The 17,540-nt window shown below is 47.5% G+C and overlaps 1 protein-coding gene across 1 annotated transcript in view; it reads left to right on the top strand.

The window, feature by feature from the left end:
• Positions 1 to 17,540, top strand: part of LOC147665769 (trinucleotide repeat-containing gene 6B protein-like) — a gene marked incomplete at its 5' end in the record, with an annotated part of 535,565 nt that overhangs the window by 245,430 nt on the left and 272,595 nt on the right. Inside the window, 3 exons of the mRNA XM_086949498.1 lie at positions 2,886 to 3,036; positions 9,908 to 10,045; positions 10,683 to 10,859. Coding sequence (XP_086805624.1) covers positions 2,886 to 3,036; positions 9,908 to 10,045; positions 10,683 to 10,859 — 466 coding nt within the window. The remainder of the gene's footprint in view (positions 1 to 2,885; positions 3,037 to 9,907; positions 10,046 to 10,682; positions 10,860 to 17,540) is intronic.

The raw sequence follows: 17,540 nt of genomic DNA on the forward strand, positions 1-17,540 counted from the left end.
TGGGCGCAGTGTCACTAGTGATATTGATGACAGAAGGGAGGAACGTTGAGTAGGCCCTGTATAGATCAGAAAGAATGACACAATTTAAGATGTCTGCTTCCCCTGGCGACCCACAGTACTAACGTGTGAAAACCGAGTGGTTTTGCATTCACATCAATTATTTAATAACATTCCAATACGCGCGCATTGAGTAAGATGGCGCGTGGGCTCCAGACATAATGCGGAGGTCTGGAGCTGAGGTGGGTGTGGGAAGGGGCAGTTTGGCAGAGAGCAACTGTTTCCTTGAGATGGAACTTTACAGGCCATTAATAACCCCTCGAGCACAAGGAATAAACAGACCAGTAGCATGGTGTGACAGGTTGTGGCACTTCGGTAAACAGGCTAACTGTCCCTCTTCTCAGAAAGGGGGGAATAACGGAGACTACAGAAAGCATGCAGCAGGTTCCAGAGGGAGCCGCGGGTCCTCGATAAGGCAGGTGGGCGGCGGACTCTGGCCTCACGGCAGGCGCTCTCTACCTGGCAATGGGCTGGAGCAGCTCTCGGCGGGGCGGGCTCCTCTAGTGTTTCGCGGACTTTCCTGGTCCCAGCCGGCGGCTCCTTATCTGAGCCCTGAATCACTCGTGATGCAGCGTAAAATTAAATAATTTAAGTGCGACAATGTTTTTTACCTCATGTTTTCAGGAGCACCCGGGCTTCCTCTCCTATCAAAACTGCGCAGTATCGAGCGCATGGAATACGGAGCAGAGGCGGCTCTGAGGACTGCCTGGGGCATTGAACGCGCGCTGCAAAGGGAACAAGGCCACGCCACACGCACACGCTCGCGTAATGCTGTCCCTCTTCTGTGAATTTTTGTGCATCTCATCGACATCGCGCGACACAGCCGCACATGGCAGGCGACACAGTAGTGTGTCGCGACGCAGAGTTTGGAAAGCTCTGTTCTAAGGTAAGGAATCTAATACTAACTAATGTTTCTTACAGATATATCGTTACCGAAGGTAAGTAACTTGTTCATATAGTCCTTACCAGACTAATGGGCCCTCCATTTGATCCACTACACAAATGTGAGCTACAATACCTTACTTGGAAAGTGGCATTTTTAGTCACCATCACATCTCTTAGAAGTGAGCAAACTCCAGGCATTAACCATACAAGAACCATTCTTATGAATTCATCACAAAAAAGTGGTTCTTGGAACAAATCCAAATTTTCTCCCCAAAGTAGTTTCTGCCTTCCATCTAAACCAGTCAGTTGAACTATCAGTATTCTTTCCTCAAATACACTCAGTGGCAGAAAGAGCGCTACACACTCTTGATGTCAAAAGAGCACTGCTCTATTACATAGAAAGAACGAAACCATTTAGGAAAACGAAACCATTTTTCATAGCTTTCTCCCCACCACATAAAGGCAATCCTATATCTAAAACATGAATTGCAAGGTGGATTGTAAAATGTATACAAATTTGCTACCTTAAAGCTAAACGCACATTAACCATTCCCCCTAGAGCTCATTCCACACGCAAACTAGGGGTATCTATGGCATTCTTAGGTAATATTCCTCTAGATGACCTATGCAAAGCAGCAACTTGGGCCACGCCGCACACCTTCACAAAACACTATTGTGTAGATGTGCAAGCAAAACAACAAGCTACTGTTGGCCAGGCTGTATTAAAAACACTTTTTCAAACTACTGCTGCAGATACAGGTAGCCACCGCTGAGGAGGATACTGCTATACCGTCTATGCAAAGTGTACAATCTGCAGCTCATATGCCTCGAACGGAAAATACTACTTACCAGTATGCATCTGTTCTTGGCATGTGGAGCTGCAGAGTTGTACACGACCACCCTCCTCCCCGGATACCTCTATCTGATCCAGTATTATCTTAGATACATCACGCATGGGAAATCTCTATGTCTTACTACTCCATCTAACCCTACTGGCAAAACAATCTAACGATGGAGCCGAAGCGCATGCGCACTCTACACTGAAGGAGTCACCGGTCTCGTGACTACAAGACTTCTTCAAAGACAAAAACATGCAATCATCTGAGCCCAACACCAGATGTAGATCTATGCAAAGTGTACAACTCTGCAGCTCTACATGCCAAAAACAGATGCATACTGGTAACTAGCATTTTCCTTTCTTGAATGCAATCTTCAAAAGAAGCATTTGCAATACAACAGGTCTAGCAATTGCAAGATTTTTACCTATTGGCATTGTAAATGAAATGCATTGTCATTTACAATACCAATAGGTCAAAGTTTCTAAAATGCGAGACCCATTGCATTGCAAATGCGAGACCAATTACATTGCAAATGCTTGTTTTTCTTCTAACCCACCTGACCCCAAAAATTAGTAGTGAGCAACAAGGACATTTAAGTTGCTTTTCCGGTCCAGAAGATGCTAGGAGCTTTGGGTTTTTGATAACTATCTATAGTAGAAGTGCTTTTATGAAGTATCTGAACGTTGACCTCTTTTTTTTTTTTTTCTTTTTTTTTTATCTTTTATTGATTTTTATACTGTTGTAGTTATACCGTCTAACGATTTCCCAGAGGACGATATGGTATATTGGTTACCCAGCCCTGAGAATTCAGTGTTATTCCAGTGCTCCCCTCCTCCCACATACACCCATCCAAAATGCCCACCGTCCTAGTCCAAGATATGAGCGTCTACCGAATGGCAACATACCTTTTCTGTTTTCATTTTGTATTGATGTAAATGTTTTCTCAGCTGTCAGTCATACAAAAAAAGGAAATTGGAGTTTGAGTTGTACATATAACAAAGTGTTTGGGTAGAGGGGAGGGAGGGTTACGGTGTTGTCCATCCAGTCTCTGCAACTACAGTTGTACTTTGTGTCTCTCATTTGGGCTTGCCCTTTTCTCCACAGCTTGTCCGTATGGTGAACGCCCTCCAGCAGCAGCAGCAGAGACAGCCCAGCATGAAGCACTCCCCTTCTCACCCAGTAGGCCCTAAGCCGCACATGGACTCAGGGCTCACAGACCTTCAGGCCAAAGGGCCGATGTCTGGGTTTGGATCTGGTCAGTATTACAGTCACCTAATTGCAGTTGTATTTTCTGTCTTTTATCTTAGTTATTGGATGTGCAGAGTTTGTGTAGTGAAACATTTTGTAAGCGATTTCTTTCTGGAGAAACACTGATGCTACAAGTTGCATTTTGAGGTACACAAGTGAGGCTTTGCAACTCGTTCCTCTGGGTGAAAAGAGTTGCATCAGCAGAGAGCTGTGTGTGGGTGGTAAGCTTACGTGCCTTGACAGAGCTCTGTAAGGGATTCAGTGGAGCAAGATCAAGGTTGCTGAAGGCTAGGATGGAGGTGTATTGGCAACACTGTGCACCCCAGTACTACTGGAACTTGAAGTCTGCACTCTAGGATTGACCAATTAAACTGGACTCGGCATGCTGCTTTCTAAGTCATTTAAATAGAATCTTTTGTTAGCAGTGGTAGACTCAAACTTTTTCACAAGTTTGCACTATGCCCGACTAAGACCAGTTTAATGGTTTAATTTATGTTTTCAAAATTAGTGTGCATTATTTACCAATAAGACATTTCTAAGTAACCCCAGATTGCAACCCAAGTTCTGCAATGAAACCCATGGGCAAATCACAGATCTGTGCATTAAAAACAGTATTCCTACAGTGATCAGGCTAATATAGTCTTTACAGCTGCACATTAAAAAGCTTTGTTCGAGGCATGTGGGCTGCTGAATTCATATCTGTGCATAGATCGCCGCCTAGTGTTGGGTCCAGATGATTGCACATTGTTGTCCTGGAAGAGTCTTCGAAGTATCACAAGATAGGTGGCTCCTCCCCTGGACTACAGTGCGCATGGGCATCGACTCCATCCCCAGATTGTTTTTTTCCGCCATTGGGTTCGGATGTGTTTCGGTTCCCTCTGTCGGAATCGATAATTGTTTAACTTTCTTTACTTGAGACCAAAAGGTCTTTAGGACTCGCGTCGGTATTGTCTATCGTTCGGGTTTGTTTGTTTATCGGCTCCGAACCATTACTACCCTTCCGCGTGCTTTCGGCGCGGACGGGCCTACACGACGCTCTAGACTACTTCATCATGGAACGAAGTCCATTGAAGAGGTGCCCGTTGTGTGCCTCAAAGTTCCCGCACATCGACGTGCACCCAGTGTGCAATAAGTGCTTGTCACCGGACCACGACGAGGCCAAGTGTATGGCCTGCTCCAAGTTCCGGTCGAAGAAGACTCTCAAGCTACGCCGGGCCGCAAGACTGCAGGCCCAGAGTTCGGCCCCCCTCCAGAGAACATCTTCGAGGAGGATGTTGACGACGACACCATCCCGCTTAAAAAGAAGTTGGACTCTGCGGGTGCATCTGCCCCTATGGAGCCTGCATCTCCACAAAGTCAGGAACTCTCACCCACTCATTCTAATGTTGAGGGGGGTGATGGAAACGATGAGGATGAGTATGCTTATCCAGTTTACTCAGACCCAGAGGATGTGACTGAGCCATGGTCTGCCGGGGGCGCCCCTGGGGACCCTCATTCGGGACAGGAGCCGCAGCTTTTTGCTGCAAAGACTTCCCCAACAGAAGACTCTGCGGCCTTCAACGTTCTAATTGAAAGAGCTGCAGCCAATCATGACGTCGATCTCCATGCAGACCCAGTGGACGTCGTTTTTCTTTTTGACACCTTTTCAGTGGCTGAAAAAACTGTTAAGACATTGCCAATGCTCAAAGGAGTGTTAAAACATGCGCCAGAGGTTTTCAAGGAGCCCACTCGGGCAAGAGTCATTAATCCTCTTATTGACAAGAAGTACAAGGCAGCGCCCACTGATCCAACATATATCAAAGGACAGTTGCCACTAGACTCTTTGGTTGTCTCCAACGCACGCAAAAGAGCCAACTCACAGACTACGGGTGATGCTCCTCCCCCCAGACAAGGAATCAAAAGTATTTGAGGCTTCGGGGAAACGTATTGCTGCGCAGGCAGCCAATATGTGGCGCATATCCAACACGCAGGCGCTACTTGCACGCTACGACAGGGCACACTACGACACTCTAGAGACCCTTCTACAGCACTTACCAGATCAGTATAAGGAGGCAGCTGAAATGTTGATTCAGGAGGGGAAGCTTATCACCAATGCTTCAATTAAGTGTGCTCTGGATGTGGCTGATACCGCCTCACGAGCAATAAACACTAGCGTTCTACTGCGCCGACATGCATGGCTCAGAATATCAGGCTTTAAACCAGACATTCAAACTACCATCCTGAACCAAACTGTCAATCCAGACCACCTGTTTGGCCCAGAAGTGGATGCCACCCTCGAAAAAATGAAAAAAGACACTGGCACTGCTAAATCTATGGGTGCCCTGTAGTCCCAGCAGTTTCGGGGTGGTTCCTTTCGCCGCTCCAATAACAGAGGCACCTCAAGGGGTCAAGCGTCACAATCCACGCAATTCTATAAGAGTAACACCCAATCCTCATATACCAACAAGGGTCGGGTGGATACCGTGGCAACAACGTCAAAGGCAGGGGACGTGGAGATAACAGCTCCAGGTCCTCCACCGCCAGCAAACAGTGACGCCTTGTCACTGCCCCCCGACCACGCAACACCGGTCGGGGGGAGACTCCAGCAGTTCCTGCCCGTGTGGAAGTCCATCACCACGGACAGGTGGGTCAGATCTCTTATCCAATACCGTTATTGTCTGGAGCTCACATCCACTCCACCCAACATACCTCCAAAAAGCCGTCCTATGTCCGGCGAGCACTTGCACTTGTTGCAGCAGGAAGTCAACGTCATGCTGCAAAAAGGAGCAATAGAGCTCGTTCCCCTGCAGGAAAGGGGTACAGGGGTTTACTCCCTGTACTTTCTAATTCCAAAGAAGGACGGATCCCTCAGGCCCATCCTAGACCTCAGACCTCTCAACTTGTACATTCTGTCAGAACATTTCCATATGCTTACGCTGCAGCAGGTTCTCCCACTGCTTCGGCAAGGGGACTTCCTGGCGACTCTGGATCTCAAGGATGCATACTTTCACATTCCCCTGCATCCTTCACGCAGAAAATACCTAAGGTTCACCATTCAAAACCAGCACTACCAGTTCAAGGTTCTGCCTTTTGGGGTCACCACAGCGCCCAGGGTCTTCACAAAGTGCCTAGCGACGGTGGCGGCGCATCTGAGACGTCAGAACATCCACGTCTACCCCTATCTGGACGACTGGCTCATTCAAGCAAAGTCGGAACAGCAGTGCGCCAACCACGTGTCCCACACCATTCACCTTCTGCACGATCTGGGGTTCTCACTGAATTACCCAAAATCCCATCTCCAGCCCGCCCACATACGGCAGTATCTGGGTGCGACCATAAACACTCTGGCGGCCACTGCGCAGCCGAATTCAGTGAGAATCGACAGCATTCAGTCGCTGATCCAAAGATTCAGACCTCAGCACTCGCCTCCAGCAAGAGTGTTCATGCAGTTGATAGGCATGATGGCCTCCTGCATCTCCATAGTCCCACGCGCGAGACTACATATGCGTCCGAGTCAGTGGACTCAGGCTCACGGGAAATTAAAAGACCTAGTGTTGGTGAGCGGTCGGGCATACAACTCTCTGCATTGGTGGAATCCAGAAAACCTTTGCAAGGGCCGACCGTTTCAAGAGCCTGTGCCGCAGATCATCCTGACGACGGACGCTTCTCTCCAGGGTTGGGGAGCGCATGTACTCCAATACACAGTGCAGGGACTATGGACACTACAGCAAAAGAAGATGCACATCAATGTGCTAGAACTGATGGCGATCTTCATGGCCTTAAAGGCGTTCAAAGTACATCTGTGCAGCAAGGTCGTGTTGATCCGGACGGACAACATGACGGCCATGTACTACATTCAGAAACAGGGAGGAACACACTCTCCGCAGCTGTCTCATCTGGCTCAGAGCATGTGGAAGTGGGCCATTCAGAGGAACATTTTCCTCATGGCAGAACATCTCCCAGGCAAGGACAATCAGATGGCGGACCTGCTCAGCAGGCACAGCCACCAAATGCACGAGTGGGAGATACATCCATCAGTACTCCAGCCGTACTTTCAAAGATGGGGTCATCCAGAGATAGACCTGTTCGCCACAAGGGAGAACGCAAAATGCCAAAGCTTCGCCGCCAGGTTCCCACACCCGCAATCGCAGGGCAATGCGATATGGATGAACTGGTCAGGCAAATTTGCGTACCCTTTTCCCCCAGCACCCCTGATACCGCTGGTGGCGCGCAAGCTCAGGCAGCACTCGATTACTCTCATCCTAGTTGCTCCAACGTGGGCTCGCCAACCGTGGTACACCACGTTTCTGGAACTTTCTGTGGTACCGCATCAAGGGCTTCATCTCACACCCAGCCTTCTGACGCAGAGCCATGGCGACATTCAGCACCCGGATCCGCAACAGCTCAACCTGGCGATCTGGCTCCTGAGGTCCTAGAGTTTGGCTACCTTAACCTTCCTCCCAATTGCATGGACATCATTCGGGAGGCAAGAAAGCCCACTACTAGAGCATGTTATGCGGCCAAATGGAAGCGGTTTGTCATTTATTGCGCAAACCACAACATTAATCCACTAGATGCTTCCATTCAGAACATCATCTGTTACCTGTTCCATCTGTACCAGTGTAATTTGGCATATACTTCCATCCGCATTCACCTGTCTGCGATGGCCGCATACCTTCAGAATAGACAGCGCCTTTCACTTTTCAAAGTGCCTGCTATCAAAGCTTTTCTGGAAGGACTCAAAAGGGTCATTCCACCACGGACCCCACCAGCTCCAGAATGGAACCTCAATGTGGTTCTTACAAGACTGATGGGTCCTCCCTTTGAGCCACTACATTCTTGCGAACTTCAGTTCTTGACTTGAAAAGTGGCTTTCTTAGTAGCAATTACATCGCTACGGAGGGTTAGTGAGCTGCAGGCCCTCACAATCCAAGAGCCTTTCTTCCAGGTTCATGCTAACAGGGTAGTGCTCTGCACTAACCCTAAATTTCTACCCAAGGTTGTGTCTCAGTTCCACATAAACCAAACAATTGAGTTGCCGGTATTTTTTCAAAATCCAGAGTCACTGGCGGAGCGGATGCTCCACACCCTTGACGTTAAAAGGGCCCTAATGTAATACATTGATAGGACCAAGGATTTTGGAAAGACTAAGCAGCTTTTCGTTGCCTTTGCGCCACACCACAAAGGTAACACTATTTCCAAGGCTGGTATTGCTAGGTGGATCATGAAATGTATTCAGATCTGTTATGCGAAGGCAAAACGCACTCTTACAATTCCACCAAGAGCCCACTCCACCAGAAAGTTGGGGGCCTCTATGGCCTTCCTTGGAAACATTCCCTTAGAGGACATATGTAGAGCAGCCACATGGTCTACCACACATACATTTACTAAACATTACTGTGTAGACGTGCACTCTAAACAGCAGGCAGCTGTAGGGCAGGCTGTTCTCAAGACACTTTTCCAGACTGCTGCAGCTGGCACGGGCGGCCGCCGCTAATGGAGGGACTGCTATGTATTCTATGCACAGATATGAATTCAGCAGCCCACATGCCTCGAACTGCAAATGCTACTTACCAGTATGCATCTGTTCTTGGCATGTAGGGCTGCTGACATTCATATCGCCCGCCCTCCTCCCCGGCGCCTGTAGCAGCTGCAGTGTTTACATATCATTTCATGGCATGGTCATCATTCATTAGTTCACTCCATCTCGGCCACAATGGCTAAAAACAATCTGGGGATGGAGTCGATGCCCATGCGCACTGTAGTCCAGGGGAGGAGCCACCTATCTCGTGATACTTCGAAGACTCTTCCTGGAAAACAATGTGCAATCATCCGGACCCAACACTAGGCGGCGATCTATTCACAGATATGAATGTCAGCAGCCCTACATGCCAAGAACAGATGCATACTGGTAAGTAGCATTTGCATTTTGTGACAAGTTAGTTTATTACAAGAAAGAGAATATCTTTACTGTTTTCATATCCATGTCTCTCTGATTTACAGCTTTGAACATTCAATTAATCCAACTGTATTCTGAGGGCATTCTTCAACAGCAAAGCACAAGTAAACATATGTGCAGTGACCTCGCATATCACAGAGTAAATTGGCCTATTAAAAAAGATACTGGTTACCAGAAAATAAACATCTCTTGCATCTGCTCCAGTGGTAGGAATTGGGATGTTAAAATGTGATGTTAGCAGGTGTGTAGCAGTTAAAGCCAGCCAAAACAAGCTTGGCTTGACCTGCTTTCCGCCTCCTTACCAGTTAGTGTTCTCTCACCCATAGCAAAATGTCTTTACATTGTTTGATATCTTTCTTTTTTAGTACTGTGGCTGCAATATATTTTTAATTCTTAGGAAAATATTTCTCTCCGCTGTGCAATATCCCTCTTCGCATGGAAGGATTACTTTGAGAAGGATAGCCATGCATTTGATCTTTCTCAGAGTCACAAGGTTAGACACTCCCAACCATGACATTTTAGTAGTGAATACGAAAATGTAACTATGCTTGGAGTGGCATGATACAAATAAGTAGATTGCACATTTTCTAGAGAGAGAGTGAGAGATTCCTGAAAGTCACTCTTTTGAGTTACCTACCCTTTTAAACTCTTTCTAGAGAGAGAGAGAGAGAGAGAGAGATTCTTGAAAGTCACTCTTTTGAGTTACCTACCCTTTCAAACGCATTCTATCCCCTGGTCTCATGCCTTTATCTCACTTATCACCTGTCCATTATTTACAGTGGTTGCCTGTCCTTAAGCTGAGCTGTTGGGGGAATGTGACTTAAAAGTTTACATTTGCATTTAGGTATTGGTTGGCCAGTGTCTGGAACTACTTGTTGCTCTTGGTGATTTGTTGCATTGGAAACCTGCCTGCATCATAGATTAATCAATTTTTTTTCAGGCTTTGGCTCAAACAGCATGGATTATGGTATCAGCGGCGGGAAAGAGGCAGGCTCTGAGTCTCGCTTTAAACAGTGGACTTCCATGATGGATGGACTCCCCTCTGCTGTGTCACAGGAGGTCAATATGCACAAGAATGGTATGTCAGAATTTTCTGGAGCTGAGTCTAGCGGGAGTGTAAATGTAGATCCTGGTGTGGGTCCAGCTGTTAATCGTTGGAGGCCCTGAAGCTTAGTGACTGTTTCGATTAATATACCTGACTTGATTATCTTCTCTGTCCTTGTGTATTGTCCTGACAAGCTTGGTCCGCTGACAGTAGTGGTAGAATGTCAGTTTTGGAGAAACATAACTGAGCTTCCCCTTTCACTTTTCTCACACTGAAATTCCTATACACATGAATTTATGAAGCCAAGAGCAAGATTGCGACCAGAAAACTATTTGTGCTTACAGCAGTTGTATATGGTTATCTAACTTTCCATGGTAGGCTAGCCATTAGTGACTAAATTCAGAATAACTCTACAAAGTATGTTGTGTTGAGGAAATCTATTGAGACTAGAGTAAAAAACAAAACTCGTCCACAACAAAATTGTTGGAGTTTTCAAAGATTTTGAATAAGGTGTTAATTTTCACGTTAACTATATCCATTTATGATGAGGGGTCTCTTTTAGTGCTCAGTAAAATTATGTATTTCTGAGCCTTTTGTCTCTTTTTGTTTGAAGTGCTGTGATGTGCCATTGAAAGAAGGTCAATACTATTTTCCCTTTTTCCCTCTCAAGGTGCCATTGTTCCCCCTGGCAAGGCCCGTGGTGGCTCACCCTACAACCAGTATGAAATGATGTCTGGTGACCACCTTGGGGGCCACCCAGGTCCGACAGGTGATAGCTGGCTGCCTGCCAAATCCCCACCAACTAATAAGATTGGAAGCAAAGCCAGCAATGCCAGCTGGCCCCCAGGTATTGTAATGCAAACTTCCATCATTCTTAATTATTCAGTTACTGATCCATTTGTTCCACTTCACTTTTCTTGCTATCAGAAATATATTTGAAAATAATGCTAAAAACGAATTGAAAATGTGAGTTCGAGGCATATGAGCTGCAGATCTCACACTGAGCATTAGATCGCCACCTGGTGTTGGGCTCGGATGATTGCATGTTGTTGTCGTCTTGGAAAAAGTCTTTGTAGTCACAAGATAGGTGACTCCTCCGACGATAGTGCGCATGGGCATCGGCTCCATCCTTAGATTTTTTTTTTCTTCCGCCACTGGGTTCGGATGCAATTTTTTTCCACTCCGGTTCGAAACCTACTTTCTAAGAAGTTAGAGTTAAAAAAGTTACTTAAACTCTTCTAAACAACTTTCGACATCAAGAACCATAGACTCGATTTCATCAGCTCGATTCCGGTCGTTGACGCGGGCCGTTGGGCCTATCCACGCTGTGAGGCCTACAGCTCATGGAAAGGACGAAGTTCAAGAAATGCCCCAGTGTGGAACAAAATTTCCGCACAGTGACCATCACAAGGTCTGTAACCTGTGCTTATCACCTGAACACGACAAGTACAGCTGTCCAGCCTGCGCTTCTTTTCGATCTAAGAAAACCATTCGAGATCGAAGGGCCCGTCGACACATCATGCAGAGATCAGCTCCGGAACCAGAGGACATCTTCGAGGGTCCAGATGTTCCCGAACAAGATTCCGAAGATCTCCTAATTGTATTTGGGGCAGATGACACTGATGACTCCATACCTTCAGGTCAACGCATGAGTACTACTGCCCCTGCCCCAACCCCAAAATCGAAGCCAAAGGTCAACACTCAGCCTCCAGGGCCCAGTCGAGACCGAAAAACTACTTCAGAAGCCCCGCCTTCGAGCCCGGCTCCGAAGAAAATTACAAAAGCCTTCCGGTGGCTTGGGACCAAGCAAACCGCATGTGCATATACCACTAGCTCCCTCTGCACAGAAACCAAAAGAAGTCCTGGTTCCGAAAACAGCTTTGAGAGACAGACCGGCTCCGAACATTGTAAAGCTGGTTTTCAACGCTTCCAAGCCCACAAAACCAGCTTTGGCTTCAAAACCAAGGTCTACGGAGCCAAAACCGACGCCAAAGGACTCTGCCACAACTCTTAAAGCTAAGGACAAAGAAAAGAGACGACCACGCTCGGAACCGAAAAAATCGGCACCGAAAGCAGTTCCTCAAGAAGAAGAGCTTTTTGGCCCTGGTCCTACACAGAAAAAACTATATATTGACCCAAAAACAGGACATGTCTCTACTGACAGGAAGAGGAAGTTAGATATAGAACCCCCACTGCCTGTAAAAAAGGACTGTGCAACATCAACTATATTCCCTTCTTCTCCTATACCTCCCTCTATTCCACCTCCTCTTCCTTCACCTCCTCAAAATTCTCCTACTAATTTTTCACCACAACATGCACCTCATAACACTGATGATGACGACATTATGGGGGGAGGAGATGACCCTTTTACATACCCAACAGATCCACCTGACTGGGAGTACCCAATCCCACCAGATGTCGCAACAGATGTACCGGACATCCCTGACCCACACACATCTATCTAAACCATCACCTCCAGAAGATAATATTGGGTTTGGACACTTAATCAATAGAGCTGCCATCCATCATGGGGTCACAATGCACACAGATGAAGCCGAGGAAGATTTCCTACTAGACACTTATGAGCAATCCCAAAAGTCAGTTCAGATATTACCTATGATAAAAGGGGTTATTAAGCATGCACCGGAAGTGTTTAAAGATTCTGTACGTGCTAGGATCATAAACCCCAGGATAGAAAAGAAATATAGGCCTGCTCCTGGAGATCCTGCCTACATTAAGGGACAACTGCCTTTAGATTCTTTTGTCGTTTCAAACGCACGGAAAAGAGCAAACTCCCAAACATCAGGTGAAGCACCACCTCCTGATAAAGAGTCCAAGATAATAGACGCTTCAGGTAAAAAAAATAGCTGCCCAAGCAAGTAACACATGGCATATAGCTAATACACAAGCCCTTCTCGCAAGGTACGACAGGGCTCATTATGATCAGCTAGAAACACTTTCAAAGCATCTACCTGACCAATATAAGGCACAGGCTAATGACCTTATCCAAGAAGGAAAGTTAATTTCTAATGCTCCTATCAAGTGCACACTTGACTCAGCAGATACTGCTTCTAGAGCAATAAACACTAGTGTCCTCCTTAGATGCCATGCATGGCTACGCATCTCAGGATTTAAGCAAGAGGTGCAAACAACCATATTAAATCAGCCATTTGACGAACAGCAGCTTTTTTGGCCCAGCTGTAGACACAGCACTTGAAAAAATGAAAAAGGACACTGATACTGCCAAATCAATGGGAGCTTTGCAGTCACCACAAACAAGAGGCTCCTTTCGTCGCTCCTTCTATAGAGGAGGCGCCAAACAAGTTGGAACAGACAATTAAGCTTCCTTTAAAAGCAATACACAAACATCCTCCAATAGGGGATATTTTAGAGAAGGCTACAGAGGCAATAACAAGGGTAGAGGTCGAGGCAATAATAACAATCGAACCCCTCCCACCACAAAACAGTGACTTCCTTCCGCTCCCCCAACAGCATTCCACTCCTGTAGGGGGGAGACTAACACAATTCCTACCTGTCTGGAATTCCTTCACCACAGACAAGTGGGTAAGACAAATTATCCAGTATGGCTACTGCCTAGAACTTACAGCTACCCCTCCACCTATACCACCCAGACCGCGTCCAACAGAAGATCTTACGTTGCTCAAACAAGAGGTTCTATTGTTGCTTCAAAAGGACGTAATAGAAATAGTCCCATTACAACATCAAGGAACAGGGGTTTACTCGCTGTACTTCCTAATACCCAAGAAGGACGGGACACTAAGACCAATTCTAGACCTCAGGCCCCTCAATCTGTATATACCCTCTGTGAGAAGTTGGCCTGATATCAGCGGTGGGATTCGAACCCACGCCTCCAGTCTCTCTGGAGGCGTGGGTTCGAATCCCACCGCTGCCACCAATGTGAGAAGTTGGCCTGATATGCAGTGCTCACTATTCTAGTGATCACTATGTATCAGTCCAAACAACCCTTATTGATGATTGGTTGTAAGTCAACCGTAGACCAGCTATCCTAGTAGCATGGACAAGAGCAGTCTTTAGGCTAGACTCTAGAGGGTTTTTTAAGCCAGCTGTTATACCATCACATATACCCCTTGAACACCAAGTGAAAGGACACCACACAAGTTGTTATGAAAATAAAAGTATATTTATTTAGAACACAACAGCCCTGGACTCTTTATGAGGACAGGGCGCTAAGCACAATACAAAGCTCTTATGAAAATACTGAAAGTCGCACAATTTACACAAATGCCCGAGGGGCACGAAAAACCATATACTCTAAAAGGGGAATGCGAAATTACTAGCAGGTAAGTACTACTCTAATAGGCTTTAGGATCGCTAGGACTGGACTACTGAACCTTCAGATTACTAGCAGGAGGCCTAGGGAGATCGGGTGCAGAGTGTGCACTCTCACGCGGGATGCGGGACAAAGTCTATGGATGCTAGATTTCATAAAGTTAGTGTTATCGGACGAATCCGACTAGATAGAGCTGAAACGAAAAAGGATCTGGACCCTTGGATAGTTAAGCTATGCTGGAGCACCGAAATGCTGAGGTTACCTAACCAAGGGGCTGCGGCTGCATAGGGCTGAAAAGATTGGAATCCTCGTTGCTGTCTATGGAGTCTGAAAGAAGAAGTTGCTGGCAGGCGACCAGTGATGAAGTTCGATGGGATCCAAGCCTGGATCGATGATGGAGGATACCTGTAAGCAGAGGGGACCAAGTTCTGAATCACTAGCCAGTGATTAGATGGGCACCAGGATGGCACCGGACGAAGTCACCTCGACCAGGTGAGTGGGCGACGCTGGGCTCTGCAGTCTCTCGGACCAGGAGGCGTTGTCAGCGACCAGGATGGAGGTGCGAGCTGTCCCACGAAGGTATCTGCTGTCTACGTCGCTGGACCCAGCCCACGCGGTGGACTCAAAATGGCATCTGGAGTGGACCTTGAGGGTCCGGAGTGCTCCTCTGTTGGAGGGGAGCAAGGGCCAGTCTGGAGCAACCAGACCAGCGGTGTTGTCGTCGTGGTGCGTCGTCCGGAGGGCCACAAGCCAGCAGGCAAGTAGCCGGACAACGCGGTGAGCAGCAAAGAGCAGAAGGGCCCCACGCAGATCTGGTGGTTGCTGGGGGGCTGGACTTCGGTGCTGGAGCTGCTCTGGGTTGGGGCTTCTCAAACCCCAAAGCACTCACTCGAGGATCCCTCAGCGGTCGTGCTGGGCAAGCGTCGTGCTGTCTTGAAGATGGCCGGTCCCTCGAGGTCTCGTCACACCCACGAATCTCAGCGTGGCTGATGATGCAGGTAGAGGTCAGAGGTGCCAGGGAAGCCGGGTCTCGTCGAGCTGGGCAGTCTTGATCCGGAGGAGAGACTTGCAGCAAACCGCGATGCGCTTGGATGGTGCCTGCTGTGCAGGGTGGCTACTCCTTAGCCACAAGGGAGAGTCTTCTGAAAGGTTCAAGAGTTCTTTCGTGGAAAGTCATCAAGATTCGGAATTATCTAATTTGGAAGGGTCCCCGCTCCCACCTTTATACTAAAGAAAGGGGCTGGTACGGGACTAGGTCCTGCCCATGGGTGGGACCAGGAAGGGGGGTGGTTACACCCCTCTCCCAGGCCGGACTTTCCCCAGCTCAGGGGCTGGTGTGCCCCTGGAACTGGTTTTAGCCGGCAGATGCATAGTGAGCACCGTGGTGGCACTTGCAGTCACCTTCCTATTCAGCCCTGCCTACCCAGGATACACAAAACCCTGTCTGGGATGGTGCTAGCAGCGCCCCTGACAGGAAACCCTTTGTCCAAGCTCTCCTCGCTGGAAGGACTCCCAGCAGCAGGAGGTCAGACTTGTGTCTGTGGTGGCAGCATCCATTTTGTGATGCTGAGGCTCGAGTTAACTTTAACCGGGGTTCACAGTTACATACATGTCGTGTGCCTCTAGAAGGGTGGAATGCTAACCCAGTCGCCAGAATTGGCGAGGGGTTAGTATTCCAATTCGTATGACACCTTACTCGACATGTTTCGATAAAGCGATACCAGAGTTGGCATATAACCGCGAGGATTATAATGCACTTAAGAGTATATGGTACTCGTTATCATGGAACAGCTAATAGGACTTGGTTCCGCAAGCTGCAAACGGGCTCAGCTCATGCCAGAGCACCATCTCACAAGATTCCAAGCACTCTGCCTTCAGGATTGTTAAGGCCTGCCATAGGAGTGACTGATAGGAATAGGAGTGTCCATTTTAGGGTTAGATATAGGTATACTATATCTACAGCAAGGGGTGATTACACCACTTTGCCCCAGCTGTCGTGCAGCCAGTTGTGTCAGATTTAGATGGCCAGCCCGGGGTGGCATAATACATGCTGCAGCCCCTGGTAGGCCCTGGGTACACCTATGCCCTGAGTTACAGGGTCTGACAAGGTGGCCCAGTACCAATTGGTAAATGCACCTAAGGTACATGGAATCCATTTTACAGAGAGAGCAGTAGGCCTGGGGTCCTGATTGGCAGGGTCCCAGGCCAAATATGTCAAAAACCAGCTAAAACACAGGGCAAAAAGTTGGGGGCAACCATAGTCAGGATCTACCTTCCTACACCCTCAGATCATTTTCATATGATCACTTTACAACAAGTGCTCCCATTGTTGCAACAAGGCGATTTCCTTACTACACTAGATCTCAAGGATTCCTACTTTCACATTCCCATACGTCCTTCTCACAGGAAGTATCTAAGGTTTGTACTAGAAGGACAACCCTATCAGTTCAAAGTCCTTCCATTCGGGATCACAACTGCACCAAGAGTGTTTACCAAGTCCCTAGCAGTAGTAGAAGCACATCTCAGGAGTCAACACATCTATGTCTTCCCATACCTCGACGATTCGCTCATAAAAGCCAAGTCATTCAACCAGTGTGTCCAACACACATCTCAGACAATTCAAACATTGCACAACTTGGGGTTTACAATCAACTACTCCAAGTCGCATCTCCAGCCCTCTCATGTACATCAATACCTTGGGGCTACAATAGACACGTCTACAGCTCTAGCTTATCCCAGTCCAGCCAGGATACAGAGCATTCAAGCCCTAATCACAAGGTTTCAAGACCAACACTCTCTCCCAGCCAGAGTGTTCATGCAACTGATAGGCATGATGGCATCTTGCATTTTTATTGTAACATATGCAAGACTGCAAATGCGCCCATTGCAGGAATGTCTAGCACATCAGTGGAACCAAGCTCAAGGACAACTTACAGACCTGGTGTTGGTGGACAGCAGCACACATCGCTTTCTGCAGTGGTGGAACACCAAGAACTTGTCCAGAGGACGGCAGTTCCTCGGCCCTGTTCCACAGATAATACTTACAACAGATGCATCCTTGACAGGATGGAGAGCCCATCTCCTACATCATACAACTCAGGGAACATGGACCACTCAACAAAAAGTGCTCCACATTAATCACCTGGAGCTGCTAGCAATATTCCTGGCACTAAAGTCCTTACTGGTACATGTACAGAACAAAGCTGTCTTGATCCG

Source organism: Lissotriton vulgaris, unplaced genomic scaffold (assembly GCF_964263255.1).
Source record: "Lissotriton vulgaris unplaced genomic scaffold, aLisVul1.2 SCAFFOLD_768, whole genome shotgun sequence".
Taxonomy (NCBI): Eukaryota; Metazoa; Chordata; class Amphibia; order Caudata; family Salamandridae; genus Lissotriton; species Lissotriton vulgaris.